General features: G+C 38.6%; 1 protein-coding gene across 1 annotated transcript; it reads right to left on the minus strand.

The window, feature by feature from the left end:
• Nucleotides 1-725: 725 nt before the first annotated feature.
• Nucleotides 726-15,304, minus strand: LOC117457461 (scaffold protein ILK). The gene is made up of 13 exons (XM_034097566.2): nucleotides 15,145-15,304; nucleotides 13,616-13,835; nucleotides 6,623-6,788; nucleotides 5,316-5,411; nucleotides 5,121-5,217; nucleotides 4,929-5,012; nucleotides 4,724-4,809; nucleotides 4,521-4,630; nucleotides 4,182-4,309; nucleotides 3,886-4,007; nucleotides 3,654-3,753; nucleotides 2,388-2,518; nucleotides 726-2,269 (listed from the first exon to the last, which is right to left on the minus strand). The coding sequence occupies exons 2-13, from the start codon at nucleotides 13,702-13,704 to the stop codon at nucleotides 2,120-2,122; spliced, it is 1,359 nt and encodes a 452-aa protein (XP_033953457.1). The 5' UTR covers nucleotides 13,705-13,835; nucleotides 15,145-15,304; the 3' UTR covers nucleotides 726-2,119.
• Nucleotides 15,305-16,808: the final 1,504 nt, after the last annotated feature.

Genomic DNA, 16,808 nt, shown 5'->3' on the forward strand with positions numbered 1-16,808 from the left:
CACCGACCGTCTCACTGCTGCCTCTCAGGCACAGAGCAGGAGCGGGAATTCATGGAATGAAAGTTACTGTATGTTTTTGGACATTATTCCGGTGCTGCATGTATCATCATCATCCACCAAGCCCAATGCATTTCTTTCATAATACCATAGCATAATACATCATTACATTAGGCTACTACATTTTATATACCATTACATTTAGCAAAAATAATATCACAAATACATTTAGGCAATAATGAATTGATTAAATGGTATAAACATTGATATAACTGTTTTAACTTGCTTCTTTTTTAATAAACCTTTGTATAACTTCCCTTTGTTATGTTTCTTTGCCACTATTGGTTTATGCATTTGCTGTGTTTCATTTCAGAGGGAAAACTTGCACTTTTTACTACACTATACTTGTATGGCATCTTAAATTACTGGTTACTTATGTAAAATAGTAATTTAAATAGGCCGAATATATATAAAATATATTAGATTATATGTTATTGTTAACCCGTATTGCCATAAATCAGTGATTATTCATATTTCCTAAATATATCAGAAAAGCACTATTCCATGTTGAAGGAAATATCAAGGGCCTAGTTACATTTCATTGGCCTGATATTGTGTTTCTATTTTTAAAATGTGATGTTATATCCAATTATTCATGTGTTGGTTCACCTTTGCCAAACTTCTCAAAATCATCAGATTTACAATATGAATTCACACAATCAAGTTGCCCATATTTTTCCTTTTTAATATACTTATATATAAATACATACATTTGTGAAAGTCATTCTTGATTTTGGCTTCAACCTGTGATTCAGCACAAATAAGCAAGCTGGTGTAGGCACATGGACGATGCAGGTAGAACAAAAACCCACAAGATTGAAAGAAAGTCAGAAGTAATGTAGAGGACCAAAGAAATAAAAACACGTGAGAAAACAAAATGAAGGTTTGCAGGATGTTAGCACCCCCGCTCCTTGTCCCAGTCACATTCTGTTGGCAGCTTCTTCTGATGTCGCCGTAAAGTTTGTAAGAAAGGCAGTCCATTGCTCGAAAGCACAACATACTGTATCTTTGATATCTACGAATAAATTATCTCAGTTGCAGAATTCATTCCTAACGACACAGCCAGATTTCAGCAAGAAAAAAAAACACTTGTGAGTTGAGCACAAACACTTTTAGACATTTTGAGGAGATTATACTCGGTGTGAAAAAAGTACAGCCAACAGTATTTGATCGTATAAAAACGTTAAGATTTTGAAGGGAGTGAAATGAGAATAAGTAGATAACCTTTGAGTCTTCTAGTTAATTACATTACATGATAGCAATCAACAAGAAAATTAGCAATCTTGCAATCCATATAAAAGTAATCTGCCCAAAATTGCCATTTTTCCTGCATGAAAACAAAGTTTCTATGGGCAGTTTTACATCACTGTCAGCAGTTTACGGTCAGGCTTAAACACATCACAACACAGCCAAGCTGAAAGGTATCACTGATAAGTACTTTCACAGGCATCAGTCTTTCATAAACATTTTTATAATCTGATATATTGTTTAAATGCTTGGTTTCAGACATGTGTCATGCTTGCCCAGTTGCATACAGTTTGTAGCCAACACAACTACTTTTTCCCACAAGACAAGCTTTGAGTTAATATGTTATCTGATTTATTAGGGGCCAACATTATAGAGGAGCAGTTTCCTTACAAGGCAAGCCCACAGGTAAGAAAAACAAGGCCTTACATCCACCGAAGGAGTGCTGCAGTCTGTCATGCTGACCTCCACAGGTTATTCAGTCTATAAGAGGATATAACTCTGTCACATGATTACAGTTAGGGGATGAACAGTCAACACAAAGCTCCTGTGAAGACAGCAAATCAGTGACAAAGATGTAGACAGTGATAATAAAAACTTGATATCACATTGGAAAAAAAAGGAAAGAACAAAGGCGCACAAGACGTGACTGCTGCTGAATTCATCTCAGAAGCTGAAGCTACAGTGGTGTTGAATGCAGCAGAAAGCGAGAGTTTAAGGCAATACTGGCAAGCACCACACCAATATATCAGAGGGACATTTGGGACAAGATATCCTCTAATGAAACAGGTCAATACAAGAGGGCAGAGGAGGAGTTTCACTTGTCCTGCATTTTCTCCAGAATTGGCACAATCATGTCAAATTTGGGCCTCTTTGCTGGGTCCTCGTTCATGCATATCTTCATGAGCTTGCAAATGTGGGGCGAAATGCCGGGGGGGATAGTGGGCCTCAAACCCTCCAAGGCAACCTGATAGTAAAACAGACAAAATGTTTGGTTAAGCATAACATATATTCCTAATGGTATTAAAGCTATGAGTTATTCTACTCAGCTGGTAATATAATGAGTTGGAGAAAGATCTGCTAACCTTCATGCCAATCTCCATGTTGGAGAGGTCAGCGTACGGCACTTCTCTGGTCACCAGCTCCCACAACAGGATGGCAAAGCTCCACATGTCTGATGACCGACGGTTGATCTCTTCTGGCTTCTTCTGCAGGGCTGGGTATCACAAAAGGGCAACAAATGAACATCAGGCAAACACACTGAACTACACAACAGGAGCTGCATTCTCTACACTTCGATTCAGGTGAACACAGGTTTGTTAAAATTGGGTTGAAATGCAGAAATTCTACTGGAAAGTGAATGAAAACACAACTGGTTTAACATTTGTTAGGTTTAAAATGCAAACATCTGAAAAAGAGTACTTGTGATACTGCCATTATTATGAGCTAAGGAGGCTATGCGTTTGGCTCCGTTTGTTTGTCAGCAGGGAAATCTCCTTGCGAGATATTCATTATACTTGGTGGAAGGGTGTAGCACGGTGAACGGAAAAACCCATTATATTTTGTTCATCATAAAGCGTTACAAAGAAATGGCTTTACAATTTGTACATTCTTCAGTAACCTATATACAGTATATCTTGGTTACTGAGGAGGTGATCTAAGAAGTGGCAAATAACCACACTATCCACATGAGTTGGTTCTGTAGGCTTACCAAATTAAAATTAAGATTTTTAAATGCCATCGGCTATACAAAAAGAAATATTATGTTGTTGGCGCAGCAATACAAGTGACTGACAGACCTCAGTATCTTTGTATCAACATTGAATCTCAAGCTCCTTTTCCTGTAAAACTATGATTTCATCCCAGTAGGTGATATAAAAAAAATTCTATCATAGAACAATTTTGTTGGAATAATATATTGTTGCAATCTGTATAACTGTTACAAAGACATTCATGCTGAAGATAAGGCCTACAGAAAGTCTTCATATCAGCCAAAAATGTACATGTGTCTTATCAATACCACCACTCTCGGGCTCTCAATTTCACGGATCACTACCTACTATACCTAGACTGTATGTAGGTGTTGCTATGGTAACAAGACTCCTATATCTCATGCAGGAAGCGCCATCATGTTCCATGCACTGTTTTGTGAACATAAAACCTTTTCTGTGGATCCCTGGTTATTTTCACGTACTGTGATCAGTTCATGTCTCTTGGATTTCCCCGTATCTTGGGGGGAAATCTGCTGTATATTATATTTAGTTCTGAGAGTCTAGAGTATCCTGCATCCATCATACACCCTTGTGTCTTCAGCTGCCACTCTGGATCTGTGCTGTATGAAAGATGCCTACCCTCGGGGGCTACCCATGCAGGCAAGTACATCCTGCCAGGACACTGGAAGGAGAACTTGACATCTGCCATGCTGATCCTGGCTGTCATGTCTTCATCTATCTGTGGAAACAAGAACACAGATATCACTTTGAAGAGAAACAGAATTATGAGGGGGTTTTTTGGGAACACAATTGTTCTTTGAAAGGGCAGTTTATACATTTATGATAAAAAAAAAAAAACACCACTTCTTACCATAACACTTTTGCTGTTGAGATAGTGGCGAGGGATCATGGGTTCGAGTGTATGCAAGAAGGCCATTCCACAAGCAATGTCCAGCCCAAACTTCACCGCCTGTGTCTGGTCCACCACAAAGTCTGACAGCACAGTGAGGGACAAATCATAACAGATATTAGCGACCCTTACTTCAACAACTCAACAATATGTAATTGTTGGTACTACTGTACCAAAGTGATGGTGACACAATGACAAATGCTCAATAAATCACAAAAACCTAGTACAGGTATTGTGACCAGAGCAGGAATACTCACTGGTGCCTTCATGCAGCACGTTGTAGAGGGAGCCATAAGGCATCCAGTGTGTGATGATGATGGGGTGAGGGGCGGGAGGAGACTGACATGCTCCCAACATAGGAAGGACATTCGGGTGGGAAAATATCCTGGGATGGAGCCCAAGAGGGAGGGACAGACAGACAGACAGACAGACAGACAGACAGAAAGAAACCCAGAGGATTTGACATAAACAGACGTCTTGTGTGAGATGCAAGCCCTCCAAAATATAAGACATAACGGTCAGATCAACACAATGAAAACAGACAAATGAGTGGCCACAACATGTAGTCTGCACAAAATTCAGGATTAGATAATAACCTGAGTTTTGGATATTCCTCGTTGAAGTCTCTGCTTTTTCTTGTGGTCCAGTCACGAACTTTAAGCACTTTAACAACAATCTCATTTCCTTGCCAGCGTCCCTGCCACAGCTACAGACAAGAATTAAATAAAGAAAAGGTGAAATGAATGCTTGTACCTTGGCATAACAATTCAGGATAGTAAAATAATAAGATCAGAAGTACCTCTCCAGACTGGTTCTCGTTCACTTTAGCCAGGAGAGAGAGCTGTTTGTAGTCAATGCCTGCTTGTTTGTTCAGGGTGCCATTGCCTAAAAACACACAATCGATGTGAAATGTGAAACAGCACAATACAGACAAAAAGCAGTGGACATTTCAAACACCACATGTATATTGACAGTTAAAGAACAGGTTTGTGTGGTGGACTCACGGGGTCGAGTTCTGGTGGTGCCTTTCCAGAACGTGTCCTTGAAGGGAATCTTAGCCAAGTTCTGTCCCATTTTCTCAGCTTTTTCTGGTTGATAAAGGAATAGTGTGCAATGAGAAAATTGAACACAAAGACAATCAAAAAGAAAGCTGAAATTGTTGAAATGAGGGAGGTGGTAAAGAGGGGTCAGTATACCTCTGAGGAGTTCATGCAGGTGTGGTTTGGCTTTGTCCAGGGGCGTTTCCCCATATTTGTTACAGATGCTCACCTGAGCCCCATTAGTCACAAGGTCCTACGTGAAAGGAGGAATTGTTGTTAGCTACATTTTAATAGTTTGTTATTAGTTATTAAACATAACGTTTATTTAATTCCACCAGGGGGCACACTCACCTCAGCCACTTGGTCTTGGCCCCAGAAGCAGGCATAATGCAGTGGTGTGTTCCCGTGCTCATTGGCTGAATTAGTGTCTGCTTTGCACTGAATCAGCTGAAAGGGAAGCAGAACAAAGGATTAAAAGCAAAACAAGGCTGGTCAGATCTTGTTTGGGCTGTATACAGGGACGAGTGTTAATGCTGGCAACAACAATCCTGGAAGTTTGTCTCGCCTGTGGACAAATACCAGAGGTATTGAGACATACCTAACATTAAACTCAATACCTGAGTGTCAGCAAATCTAAATCAGACACCCCAGAGCAGAGGCTTCACATTCTGGCATACAAAACGCTTCATTACAATATCTCTTCATATTCTTTTTGGAGACTGAAGTCAATGTCTTCAAATACAAAAGTCTGGCAGGAAGCTGCGTTCAATGCACTGCATGTTGCATGGTTAAAAAGCCTTTCAACAGGTCATACGGTATACCAATGTGGAGCATGTTAAAAGGAGTCGTGCAGCTTGTGCAAACACAGAGCATCAGGGAATGGATCACCATATTGATTGTAAGAGTAAGTGGCTACTGCCTGAGATCGAATGCTGTGGTTTTATTAAATGTGCCAACTGCTAGGACTGTCTTAGGGAAGACAGCTTTTAGATGCGCAGCTCCTCTGTCTTGGAATAGTTTGCAAATTAAATGGAAACTAAACAATCTGGTGCCACTAAATGTTTTTAAAGCTCGGTTGGATGCTAGTCAATCAGAAGCTATTGGTACCTGTTTATGTGGATAATTATGTAAATGATGCTGGATGATGTCCTTTTGTTGTTCCGTTTATGCTTTTATGTTTCATGTGGAACTACTTGAACAGGTCTCCCTTGGAAAAGAGATCAATGATCTCAATGGGATTTTATCTGTATAAATAAAGGTTTGAAATGAAATGAATATTGCAGCTAATGTGCACAAATGCTGTTAAATGGTGAACTATTTAAACTTATCTTGGCGAATCAAGACTAGCCACAAAATCAGCTATAGATAACGTCTTCTCTTTATAAATAACTTGTTGACAGGGGTAAAAGTAAACTGTAGTTGCAGACACTGAAACATCAACACTGAAACATTGCTAAATCTCCCTCATCCCTGCAGTTTCACATTTCTTATGGTGGAACTGCAAGAACAGACAAGACCTCTGCATCTGCAATTGCTCTTGGGATGACATCATCTGAGGTTTCATAATATCCTGGGTTTATGAAGCAAACTTGAACAGTTATAAGAGCATTTTAAAGGATGACCAAAGGAGCGTGCCCCAGTGTGTACATGAACCCCACCTTTCCCACGATTTCGCGATGTCCGTGACTGGAGGCCAGGTGTAGGGGCGTGTCGTCCCCCCGGTTCATGACGTTAATGCGAGCCCCTCTCATGATGAGCATGTCCACCACGCTGGAGCGGCCCTCCCTGCAAGCCCAGTGCAGCGGGCTGAAGCCGTGGTCATCCCTACAGAGAGAACATTTATATTCAGCACAGGTTTCACCGACAAAAATACTTTTTACATAGAAAGGACTTTTCATCTTTATTCGCCTGTTCTGAAGTTCTTCCAAGTATGTCATGAGTCAGCAATAAGTACTTTTATTAGGTCTCCTCAGCATTTAATCCTATGCGCCATACAGCCACCAGATCAACATAGAGTTAAATCAGCACAAATGTTATAACTTTAAGGAAATAAGTATAAGACCGTATTAATAGTAAGCTAGATGTTCCTTAGATACTATCAGTTGCCAGTTTATATCTAGAACTACAGCATTATGTTGTTTTGCATTCATTTAAGAGGGACTCGGCTTTGAGATCACAAAATGAGGAATTTGTTCATTTGGTATCCTCCTCAGAAAAGAAGTTGATGCAACTCAGACTGAAACAGCACATAAACCATCAGTCCTCTTTGCCTCAGGACACAGGCAGCAACACAATAAAGGCTGAGTGAAAGAGAAACAATCGGACAAAAAAAAGTAAATGAGATAAAAACAGTAGGTTGAATATTTGCAGCAGGCCCAGTAAGACCTCCTTCAGCAGCGTTGCACACACGCAGGCTGCTGTGTGCGATGGTGTCATTTTACTCTGACTTCCTGTGGACACTCCCTTATCCAACTCCTTTATTCTCTCATTCATCCTTTCCATCTCAGTGTCACTGCAATGATGACATATTCCACTTTCCATACACCTTCCGTTTCCATATGGGCCCTATTGTTTGTGCTACACAGCATAAACCCTAAAAATAAAGTTATGCATCTACTCAGCAATGATGACTAGGCGTATAGCATAATAATGTGATCTGAGAACTAAGGGAGTATTATGAATCTGCAGGAATCTGAACCCTTTGCCCCCACCATCAATTCAATGGCTTGTATTCAAACTTCCTGCAAAGCTCTGCTCAAAGCAGCATCAAGAGCCCCACAGAGACCCTCAGTCCCACAACACACATCTGGCTGTGCATCTGGGTGACCTGCTGCAGTCACATCCGATTTGCCCTCTGAGCAATTTCCTCTCAGACAAAAAGGCCAAATCCCCAAAACTGAATTAGTGTAAGTTTATGAGAGGAACACTCCCCAGAGCCTCACTTCTCTCATGTTATTAGAGTTCTGTGTTGAGCTGAACACTGTTTAAGAAAGGACGTGACGTAAAGTTATGAAGTCAACATAAACAAAAGTACCATCCTGCTCATCTGTATGACAACCACAACGTGATAAACAATCTTGTATCAATCCCAGCCTCCAGTAGTTGTCTGGTTTCAGCTCCTTTGAATTGAGGATTCGATGGCTTACTATTTTATGTCATTGTTAACTTATATCCGATAACTAGTGTTGGTGTGGTGGTTGGACCAAATAACACATTTGATATCATCTTGGACTAGAGATGTCCCGATCCGATCACGTGATCGGGGATCGGAGCCGATCACGTGATCGGGGATCGGAGCCGATCACGTGATTTTCAAAATATCGGTGATCGGGAGAAAAAAAATCGGGGATCGGGATTTTCTTTTTTTTTTATAAATTTTTTTTTTTTAACTTAATGTTACAAAACAAAAATGACCATGTTCACGTCTTAAAGTCATCCTGAGGACTTAGTTTTGGTTTAAAATGACACAACATCATGTATGTGTTGCTTCTTTTGGGCTTGTTTTCAGACCTGGTTGCTTAGTTCTCTCAAATCTGGCAACAGAGTGGGCAGGGCGCAGTGTCTAATAGTAGCAGTAAGCTAACGAGAGGCTACGTTCAGCTGGTGACTCGGGAGTCGGGACAGAGAAAATGTCAGGAGTTTGGAAGTATTATAAAATTGAAAGCAAAGGCAGTGTAACAGCCAGATGCAATGTTTGCAAGGCAGAGGTTCCGTGTGGTGGAAAGAACAGAGCTACGTTCAACACGACCAATCTAATACGCTACCTGAGAAACAAACACCAACAACAACACGACGAGTACACAGCGGCCACTCAGGTAACGGCACTGAAACAACCGACACTTTCAGAGACTTTTAAAAGGAAAGAGAAACAGTGAAAAGGCCAACACAATAACAGCCAAGATAGCTGAATTCATCGCGTTGGATGACCAGCCATTATCTGTTACCTTTTTTTTCTCTTAATGCATTGCATAAAGATCGGATCGGGAAAAATCGGTATCGGCAGATTGTCAAAATCAAATGATCGGAATCGGATCGGGAGCAAAAAAAGGTGATCGGGACATCCCTATCTTGGACTCTTGGGGAACTTATGCTGATATTCATTCACCATCTGATGTATAGACCAATCAATTGCACATTAATACGTAAAATAATAATAAAAAGGTATGATGTGCCTGAAACATCATCAGCATTTTGTTATGCCTGTGTCTTTATATTTTGAGAAATTATGTAACCATTTTTCACTATTTCACTTTTTTTTTTACTATTTTTCTTTTGTATTTACTTGCACTATTTTTCTCTGTTTTATTGTGTTTCACTGTTGGAGGAGCCTGTGACCTAAGATTTCCATCGTCATAACTACACTGTAGCTATGTACGTATGACAATAAAAGCCTTGAACGACAATGTTTTTTGCAAATGATAAAAAAAGTGCATAATTTCTTTATCCGCTAATGACTAACAATACAAGTGCTCCAATCCACATTCAAGTGCTGCAAATGTACTTCCAACACATCATCTGTGGCCTGAGTGTATTTTCATTGGGAGACCCTTTTTATAGGATATAGGATTTTCCCTCTAAGCTAGCTTCATCCCCACACCCCAGAGGCTCTGGAGTGCCAGGCTTTCCTCCTGCTCTCCCCTCCACACTAGCTGTGGTCATTTATTTCAGGCACTTCCACCTGCCAACAGTGCTCAGTTTGGCAGACAGAGATCCAGAGGAAGAGCCCCTGTCTGGACCCTGTTTGTCTCTGCCCAGACTTCCCCCCCTCCGCTCCATAGCACGCCTGAGGGAGGGTAAACTAAATTCACACCAACATCTGACAACTAAAAAGAAAACAATGGCACAATAATTTTACTTCAGAGAAATAAAATATCACAGGCCTTCTATTATTTATTCTGTCACCTCTGGAAAAATCTATGAAACATTTTATGTTCTATATAAAATCCTGCAAAATCTGATCTTGTTGCTAGTGTTTCATTGCTTTCCTTTGCCTTAGACAAAGATCATTTCTAAGGGATCCTGTATTGAGGAATTTAAGAAAAATAAGGTTTGTCAGATTAAGTAGCACACCAGCTGTTGTTTCAGCGTGCCAGATGCAGTAAAAACTCATTATTTAATAAATAAAAGTATGGCATTGGACTCGATATTCACAGATGCCCAAAATGAAAAGGCTGATCGGGGCCTGAAGTGTTATTAATTAGCACATCCATACACATCATATTAATGTGTGGCCAATATATTATTCTCAGACAAACACTTGTTATTGTTATGATGATAATTCAATTTAATAATTATATCTGATAATGTTGCTTTTTCTTTTGCTCCAGACTACAGATACCCGTTATGAATAATGACAGATTTAAGTTTAGTCAATTCTTCTATAAGGACTGTAGAAATAGGAGAGAGATTAGAGAGCGTGGAAAGCATATCTGATAATCTGTTGTTTTTTCTTCACATAGTGCTAACACTGATACTTCTGAGAACACGACTACCTGCTCCAACAAGCCTCTCTCAACTGTCGGCTTGCAGTAGTTCTCACTGCAGGGCAACATACTGCTGCTCCCAGCAAAGAGTATAGATTAAATCTGCATTCACACTGTAAATCTACCTCTTTCCCAGAAAAGGAGCCTGCATGGTAAACTCCATACAAAATAAGTGCTGTCCTACGGCCCAAAGACATGAGTGAAAAGGAAAGTCTTCTGCTCCAACTATTATTCACACATGTGCAGGGCTTATTTTGGATGCAAATGTAAACGGAGGCTAAATACAGAACCATCAAAGCCATAATGACACACTTGTAAGCCAAAGAAATCACAAGAGCATTGACCCCAGTCCTCTCCGGAGATTAAACGCAACACAAACGGGGCACTCAGGAATAGACGTCGGGCGCACTATTATTATTATTCAAATGGTGCAGCAACAGGAAATTATTTTCAGTATGTATTCAAATGCAAACCAATTTTTCATTTGTTCAAATGTTAAGCATCGTAAATTCAGGGAGTCCAAGTTGACAATTTGTGTTGCATTACTGTCTGCCCAACAGTCTAAAAAACTTGAGGATACTGTATTCAATGTATTATACTGTAAATAGGGCTGCTCAATTAATCGTATTTTAAATCGCAATTACGATTATGGCTTGCAACGATTACGAAAACAACGTAATCGAAATATAACGATTATCTTTTAATATTATTATTAATTTTTTTTCTTTATTTTTTTTCCTTATTGGTTTTTCAGTTGAATTATACTTAAAGTTCAGGGTAATCAACTGTTCAAAAAAAAAATTATGTTTTCAAAGTAAATGGATAATCGTTTTTATATTCTTGTTTTGTATTCTATTTATGAATTTGTACATACATATATATATATATATATATAGAGACCATTCTCCTAACTTGCCTGTATATATTATATGAATGATTATATAAATTATTCAAGATTATAAGTATACATTTATATTGTATGTTAACATATATTAAGATGTAAAAAAAAAAGAAGAAAAAAAGGGAGAAGGGGTCGGATTAAATAAATGTAAACTTCTTCCGACCACTTTTCGGACGTGTAATTAGCTAAAGCTTTGTTGTTTATTGATATTAGACAATGATACTACAGATTATTCAATTATTAATCAAATATTTCGTTTTGTTATTGCATTCATTTGTATAGTACTGTATCATCTTTTGTTTCATTTGTATTTTCTTTGGTTTTACACGCTCGAAAAAATAATAATAAGCTAAACTAATAATCGTGATATCAATTATTGACCCAAATAATCGAGATTATGATTTTTGCCATAATCGAGCAGCCCTAACTGTAAGACAAGGAGAAACAGCAAGTCTGCACATTTGAAAGGCTGGAACATATATTGAAACTATTTATAATGTTTTGGAAAATGTGCATATCAATATTCAGTTATTCAACACATTTATAAATCAAGAAACTATTTTTGAAATGCATCGAGCATTAAGTCCATGTTGTGCAAACAAAATGTTATGCATTCTCTGAATCTAAACTTCAAACGATAGGGATTTGCTGCACTCTTTTGTTTATGCGACAGCAAACTGAATATCTACAGGTTTGGGCTCAATGTTCGGACAAAAGAAGGGAACCTGAAAGCATCGTCTTGGACTAGGAAAGCAAAATGGACTATTATCTAACATTTAAAAGACAAAATGATTCATGGTCAGTTGCAGCCCCAGCCTTAGGGTTTCAGCTTTACAAATGTATTCAATTTGAAACCATGGGTTACCCTCCATGCAACGCAAAACTATATCATATACTAACATTACTATATTTTGTACCAACATTACTCACAATTGGGGTTGAAATATATTCAGAGAAGACCAGAAGAGAGAATAACTACATTGTAAACATTTATGAGAAACTTTGCAATCATCTCTTGTGAACTTGGGAGGAAATGGCGAGCGGAAATGAGCGGAGTTATCTAATACCACTGGGAGAAGAATAACAGAAACATAAGTGGAGGAGGGGAACGTGATGTCCTCTGCTATGGCTTACTCTGCATTTCTGTTTTGAAAAATTCACAATTTGCCCCCCACACACTCACAATGATCCTCTGTCTCGTCACACATAATTCTTCGAGCCCGGCGCTACTACAAGAATCTCCTCCCCCTCTCCCTCAGTTTTGGTAGGTGGTAGAAGGTTCCCTCGAGGCCTGTGTGTTATTCCTTGTAAGGAGATTCAGCATTCCACTACTACTCTCTGTCAGGGAGTAACATCAGCGTAAACACACCATCATCGAGGAGCACAGCAAATATCACAGTGATATCTGATAGGCTGAGATACAGGGGGTTTACTGAAATATAACAAGGGAATGAGTAGAAGTTCTGGAGGGAAATTAAATGGCAAGAATAAATGTGTTTCACCCACTGGCGGAGATATATCAACCGGAAAAGGGAACTTGACATGCAATCAGCTAATGGACGAGTCACATGTTGGGAATGCATGGATACACACTGGCTTGATGCAATCATACCGTCTAAACAGTGGGGGAATTGAATGAAAGGAAAGGGGAAATTGAGCACACAATGTCAATACAGACATTAAAAAGGCGAACAAATATTTCTTAATATCTGTATCAATAAATTAAAATTGGACAAAAGTGCTCCAAAAAGGGCTATTTGGTATCTTGCCATGGCTGACTTCTTGCATGTTTATATTTTTTATTATAAAAAGGTATGAATCCTTCTTTAATCTTTACAGCCCTAAACATGAAAAACAACTGGCAAGCTCTGCCAAGTGTTTCTTTACAGAGTCAGCTGAGGATACAGAAGGACTGATCTGTTACCATCAGACAGATATTTTGTATAACAAACAAGTCACATCTTACAGAAGCCTGCAGATCTGTGTGAGGGTATGTTTACTCTTTATTTTAATTCCTCCAAGGGTCTCAATTCAAATGAAAGCGTGACTATCTCTACCATGACAGCAGGCTTCCTGTCCAACATCACGTTTCTGAATGACTCTGGACATAAACATGTGCCAAAAAGAAAATGAGTTCAATCATAGGCCACCATCTCGCTAGGGACTGAAAAGGCGGGCTCTCAGCCTGCACCAGAAATATAGGCTTAAAATTAAACATTCAAAGTGAGAAACGACACTACGGTGTAACTAAATCAACTTTGGCTCACCCTTGATTGAGGTCGTTCTCTGTATTGTCCAACCATAATCGAACTGCAACCGCATTGCCTTCCCGGCACTGCGTGAAGATATCATCCATTTTAGTTAGTGTATTCTCCTCTTCTTAAGCAGCACCCGTGGGAGTAGATGCAGAAAGGAGCTGGGACAGATGAGAGGCGACCCGAGGGGTTCAGCAGGGGCCTGGGCAGCATCAGTCCCTCATCTGGGAGACTGAGGGACACAAGAAGCTCAATGGCGCTCCAGCAACCCCGTGAAGGGGGACACAAACAAGGAAGTTGCTCTGATAATGCATACTAAACCCATTTGATTCCAGATGATAAAGGCTATGTGGTATGTACTGTTGTACAAACTTAAAATATAAGATAGCAGCAACTTAGAAACCTAGTGTTGAGTAATCTTATCCGCCCTAAATACTGGCTGGATGTGTAGTTTACAGCAAAGTGACTCACAACACTGTTTTGTTAGTGTGAAAAGAATCCATGGTGAACACCATGGTGAATACATATTTGTATCCACAATACTTTTATTAGCACCAACAAGGTATTGTGGTTGATCAATTAGTTGATTGACAGAAAATCTATCTGTAACTGGTTTCAATAATCACTTAGTTGTTTAAGACATTTATCATAAACAAATAGAAAACATCAACTGGTTACAGTTTCCTTATTTCTGATGATTTACTGCTTTTCTCTGTCTTATGTTGCAAATTAGTTTTGGAACATTGAGGAAAAAAACAAGCTATGCGAGTATGTCATCTTTCTTACATTTCAACAGGCATTTGTAATAAACAATGTAGATGTTGTAGTAGAGGGTGTGAATGATACACTTCCTTATATTCCACACAACCTGGACCATGATATGCTTGCTAAATATAAAGCATAGCCTAATATCAAGACATTACTGAAGACACCAGATTGTAAAGGGTTTAAAAAGTTGGAATGACACTAGCACAGTACTGGGATCACAATTGTCCATGTACAATTAATATGAAGAAAGACATACATTTCTAACTTAATGTTTGAATAAGCCCATCACTCAAACTTAAAAAAGGTAAGGCGGATGCCAAAACTTTATATGTTAGTGCAATTTAACACCACTTTTAGGTTGACTTTGTGATTTGTTCATATAAGTTAACACAGAAATAGCAACAATCTGGTGTCAGAGTAATGACTTCACCCCACCGAGCAGTGTGACTAGCTGCTCTGCTACTAGCTAACAGAGAGGAATAGCTCATTAAACAAGCTGGTTATGCTTTCAGCTCCTGTCAGGAACACAATGTGGTTTTATTACATCGGACTAAACCAAAAGTGAGTGTATAAACTCCACGCATTAGCTAGCATCCTCAGGTTAACTACATGAGACACAGGCTAACAAGCTAACAAACTATCTATACGCCTCGTACTGTCTCCCTTTCTCTCAATTCACGCTGATTTGACTGAGATAAACACACAACGATGTAAGTTGGTGGTTTGAAGAGAGCAAATAGAAATGACATATGCCTCCAATGAGATAAACTTACCGGGTGTATTCGCCTGTTGCGGTGTAACGCGGTTAGTATTTATTAGCAGCGTTATGTTTCTGGATTGAATGCTGCGGGTCGTCCACACCCTCACCGCCGCCGTACGTGGTAATGTCCAGAGCAAGAGAGGCCCGCCCCCTACAGGCGGGATGGGGCACTGCAGGGAGGACAAATCCACTGCCTCGGGTCATGGTTTTTAAAAATACAAAGGCATCAATACCTGATCAATACCAGGCAGTTGTAACAGTGGAAGAAGTACTCAGATCTTGTACTTTAGTAAAAGTAGAACTGCCAAAGTGTAGGAATGCTCTTTTACAAGTAAAAGTCCTGCAATCAAAATTACAAAAAAAAAGTACAAAAGTATTTTGATCAAAATATACTTGGAGTACCAAAAGTAAAGGTAGACTTATGCAGATTGGTCCATTTCAAACTAATATATATGATATGTTTTGATTAAAATTATTGTTGCATTTAAGTGTTAACAAAGCAGGCAAAGTTGGAGCTAGTTTTAATTATTGTAATGCTGCAGGGTAGCTTGTGAATGTTAATCCTTGTGTAATTACAGTCTTTTTTAAGCGTTGATTATTATTCAAATGATTAATCAAAATCGGAAAAATAACTAAAGATATTTAATAAATGTGGTGGAGTTAAAGTACACCATTTATATTTGAACTGAAGAACTAAAGAAGGTCCCTCAAAATTATACCTGAGTACAGAACTTGAGTAGATCTACTTAGTTACTTTACACCACTGACCCCAGGTTGTGTACAGAGTTGGCAAAACATATTTTGCTTTTGTTTGAGTCACCAATATTTGGTAACAAGTTGAGGTTCTGCATTTTAATATCACTTGATCTAAAAATGTTTTACATATTTTACATCAGTGACGTACTAATACATTAATATTAATATAATTTACTGCTGAAGTTGTAAAGGTATATGGCTTATTAGACAAATGATAACGAAGTAGAGGTAAAGAGTTGCATTAAATGGAAATACTCAACCAATACAGTAATTGAGTAAAGTTAGTTACTTCCCACCACAGGTTATTTGGACATCCCTAAGGGAAAATCTAGCGCCAAAAGACAACATCATTTATATTGTAATATATGATACTATGGCTGTTTCTTTTTTTTGTAAAGTGAACATGTTAAAACCATGGACTGTTTACTTTCTAGTTTGAAGTTTAGGTATTATTTTTTATTCCAACTATAATATAAAATCATTATTAAAATATAAAAACATTAAAACAAATTGTTTCAAATAATGACAAAATGTTGGATAAAACTGATTAAAAGAAACATACATTTTTACATTGCTAAATGGACAATTATCTTTGAGCGAGTGGCGGGGCGAAACTCCCGGAAGTAATTTCAAAGCAAAAGACTTCACAGTCTGGTGAAATTTAAAAAACAAAAATCCCATAGAAGAAACAAATGAAAATAAAAGAAAGAAAAACAAATGAGACGAAGATACACTGACTTTTCTTCGTACACAATTGCACATTTATTACAATAGGCCTATATCTTGATATGTTTTGTTGATATCATTATTTAAGTCAAGTCAGTATTTATTTAGGGTGTAGAATCACATACATAGTTCATGAATACTTTAGAGTAGATAAGAGTTGTATTAAAATATCTGGTAAGGTACTGGCATGGATGT

This window comes from Pseudochaenichthys georgianus, chromosome 13, assembly GCF_902827115.2.
Source record: "Pseudochaenichthys georgianus chromosome 13, fPseGeo1.2, whole genome shotgun sequence".
Lineage (NCBI taxonomy): Eukaryota > Metazoa > Chordata > Actinopteri > Perciformes > Channichthyidae > Pseudochaenichthys > Pseudochaenichthys georgianus.